General features: G+C 70.4%; 1 protein-coding gene across 1 annotated transcript; it reads right to left on the reverse strand.

Moving 5' to 3' along the window:
• Positions 1–992: 992 nt before the first annotated feature.
• On the reverse strand, positions 993–2,943 carry LOC132820910 (kelch-like protein 34). Its single transcript, XM_060833267.1, has one exon. It carries the CDS (start codon positions 2,937–2,939, stop codon positions 1,074–1,076), a length of 1,866 nt encoding a protein of 621 aa, XP_060689250.1. The 5' UTR covers positions 2,940–2,943; the 3' UTR covers positions 993–1,073.
• Positions 2,944–3,237: the final 294 nt, after the last annotated feature.

A 3,237-nucleotide genomic window follows, 5' to 3' on the forward strand; every position in this document is an offset into this window, starting at 1 on the left:
AAAATGTGCAGTCATTGCAACTAGAAAAGTGACATGTTGCTTCCTGAGATGACGATATTGCGTAGAAAACAGAAGCATCCAGGCAGTATTTCAGCCTAATCGGCTTGTCGAAGAGATGAATGGGGGAAGGTTATCCGATGGTGCAGAAGTGAAGGTTTTCTCTGTGGTCTCCAGTCTAAGAGTTGTCGACCTCTATGTTTTTTTTAAGGGGGTGATGATTGATGTGGAAAAAAGTGACCGCCAGAAGCTGAGAGCTCTCTGTCTTTTGCAACTTCAACCAGAAGGAGAGAGAGATATGGATGTGCAGTGAGTTAGGAGCGGGGACACGCACTGGGGTGGCCATGGGAATGGGGACAGCCACTGTTGAGGCCACGGGGATGTGTGGGGTGGGACAGGGGGATATGGGGAAATCGGGGGGAAGGGGGAGACGGGGAGAACAGGAGAAGGGGGAGACGGAGGAAAGAGGGGAAGGGGAGAACGGGGGAGAAGGAGGGGGACGGGGAGATGTGGGGAAGGGGGAGATGTGGGGAAGACGGGAGATGTGGGGAAGACGGGAGATGTGGGGAAGGGGAAGGCAGGGGGATGTGGGGAGGCAGGGGATGTGGGGAGGCGGGGGGAGGCAGACGGGGGAGTGGGGAGGCAGGGGGGTGTGGGGATGGGGGAGGCAGGGGGATGTGGGGGTGGGGGAGGCTGGGGATGGGGGAAGCGGGGGATAGGGGAGGCAGGGGTGTGTGGGGAGGCAGAGGGGGATGTAGGGAGGCAGGGGGGTGTGGGGATGGGGAGGCAGGGGATGTGGGGGTGGGGGAGACAGTGGGATGTTGGGGGAGGGGAAGGCAGTGGGGAAGACAGTGGAATGTGGGGGAGGGGAGGCAGGGGGATGTTGGGGGAGGGGGAGACAGTGGGATGTTGGGGGAGGGGAAGGCAGTGGGGAAGACAGTGGAATGTGGGGGAGGGGGAGGCAGGGGGATGTGGGGGAGGGGGAGGCAGGGGGATGTTGGGGGAGGGGGAGACAGTGGCATGTGGGGGAGGCGGGGAAGGCCGGGGAGGAGAGAGGGCAGTGGGGGGGGCGGGAGTCACCACGGTGGCTCCCCGGCGTCGGGCTCCTGCCCGGGCGGCGGTGGGTCGAGCAGCTGCAGCACGGCGCACTGGGTGCCGCACAGGGGCAGCGGCAGCTCGCCGGCCTCGCTCCAGCTGTCGGTGCGGGTGTCGTAGAGCACCGCGTCGGGGGCGGCCACCTCCCGGGAGCCGTGCCACCTCTTGCCGCCCACCAGGTAGACGCGGGCGCCCAGCACCGCCAGGCCGTAGCAGGAGCGGTCGAAGCCGAGCAGGGGCCGCAGCCGGCGCCACTGGCGGAGCCGGGGCTCGTAGCACTCGATGTCGCAGAAGGGCTCGTAGGTGCCGACGAAGGAGTAGAGGCGCTGGCCGACCGCCGCCATCTGATGGCCGAAGCGGGCGATGCTCATGGGCGGGCAGCTGGCCCACTCCCCCCCTCCGGCGGCGGTGCCCTCCTCCCGGTACGAGAACATGTCCGGGCTGCTCTCCGCCTGGCCCCCGTGCCGCCCTCCGGTCACGTACACCGTGCCGCCCTCCTGGTGGACCGCACACGCGTGTCCGTGCACCGCCACCGGCAGCGGGGGGGCCGCCTGCCAGGCGCCGCTGCTGGGGTCGTACAGCTCGGCCGTGGGCAGCGAGGCGCCGGCCGGGGGCGGGGACCGGGAGCTGGAGCTGCCCCCGCGGCCGCCCAGCGCCAGGATGCGGCCGCCGAGCACGCAGCAGGCGAACTGGGCCCGGGGGCTGGCCATGGCGCTGACCGGGCTCCAGCGGCCGAAGCGCGGGTCGTAGCGCCGGACCCGCGCGGTCACCGAGGCGCCGTGGCCCAGCTCCTCGCCGCCCAGCACGAACAGGAAGCCGGCCAGCACGCACACGCAGTGGTGCTGCAGCCGGGGGCAGCGGCCCAGCGGCCTCCACTCGCCGGTGCCGGCGGTGAGCGCCCACAGGCGGTCCACGGCTCCGTCCCCGGGGCCCCCCGGCGGCGGCGGCGGCGGCGGCTGCAGCAGGAGCCCGCCCACCGCCAGCAGCTGCCGCCGGCGGCCCCTCAGCGTGCTCTGGCGGCTCTGGCGGGCCGGCTGCGCCGCCTCGTCCCGGTGGTAGTCCAGGGCGGCGGAGACCAGGCGCCGGGCGGCCGGGTCCAGGCGCGGCTCGGCCCGCAGGCGCCCCAGCTCGGCCGGCGCCAGCAGGCAGTAGCGGAGGGCGGGCAGCAGGCGCCGGGCGTGCGCCTCCCAGCGCCGCTCGTCCCGGCCGAGCCAGGCCAGCAGCAGCCGCAGCAGCTCGCCCTCCGGCACGCCGTCCAGCTCGGCGTCGCACTCCAGCACCGCCCGCAGCGAGTCCCCGTTGAGCTCCAGCAGCCCGCTGGCCTCGGCGCCCTCCTGCAGCAGCAGCCGCCGCAGCCGCGACGCGATGTAGCGCTCGGCCTGGCGCTGGGCGTCGGGCAGCGCGAAGCGGGCCGCCACGTTGGCCGCCCGGCAGCAGCCGCCGGGGCTCAGGCTGCTCACCAGGTAGCGGGAGCAGAGCTGCACCGCCCCGGGCACCTGCAGGTACCGCGCCGTCTCCAGGGTCTGCGGCAGGCTGTCGGGCGACAGCGGCAGGCACGCGTTGTAGATGAAGTCGAGCACCCGCCGCAGGCCGCCCGCCGACACCGCGGGCAGGTGCACCACGCCGGCCTTGGACTCGCGGGTGTACTCCCGGAACATGCCCCTGAAGTAGTCGCTGGCGCAGGCCAGCAGCGAGCGGTGCGCCGCGAACTCGCTGCCCTCGGCCACCAGCACGACGTCGCACAGCAGCCGCTCCTGGCGCAGGCTCTGGTACCGCGACAGCACCGACTCGCCGTGCGTGGGCGACAGCGCCAGGAAGTAGCTCGCCGCCTGCTCTCCGCTCGACATCCAACTTCCCGCCGCCACCGGTCACTCCGCTTCCCTACCCCACCCCACCTCCTCCTCCTCCTCCCTCCGGGGGTGGGTGGGTGGGTGGTGCTGCACTGGGTCCCAGCCAAGCTCCGGCCACACTAATGGGAAGGTCACGGTCAGAGGGACTCGCCTCACCCCGAGAGTTGATTCCCCTTCACCGCTGTTGCTGAGCTTTCTCCCATGATGTGCAGGAGAACCTCCAAGTAAACCTGTTGGACTGTAACCTGGTGTCGAGTGATTTTAAACCTTTGTTCACCACAGTCCCAACACCGGC

This window comes from Hemiscyllium ocellatum, chromosome 12 (genome assembly GCF_020745735.1).
Source record: "Hemiscyllium ocellatum isolate sHemOce1 chromosome 12, sHemOce1.pat.X.cur, whole genome shotgun sequence".
Classification (NCBI taxonomy): domain Eukaryota; kingdom Metazoa; phylum Chordata; class Chondrichthyes; order Orectolobiformes; family Hemiscylliidae; genus Hemiscyllium; species Hemiscyllium ocellatum.

Bases quoted from the DNA above. Each gene is read 5' to 3' on its own strand.
- LOC132820910 (XM_060833267.1), bottom strand. From the start codon at position 2,939: ATGTCGAGCGGAGAGCAGGCGGCGAGCTACTTCCTGGCGCTGTCGCCC.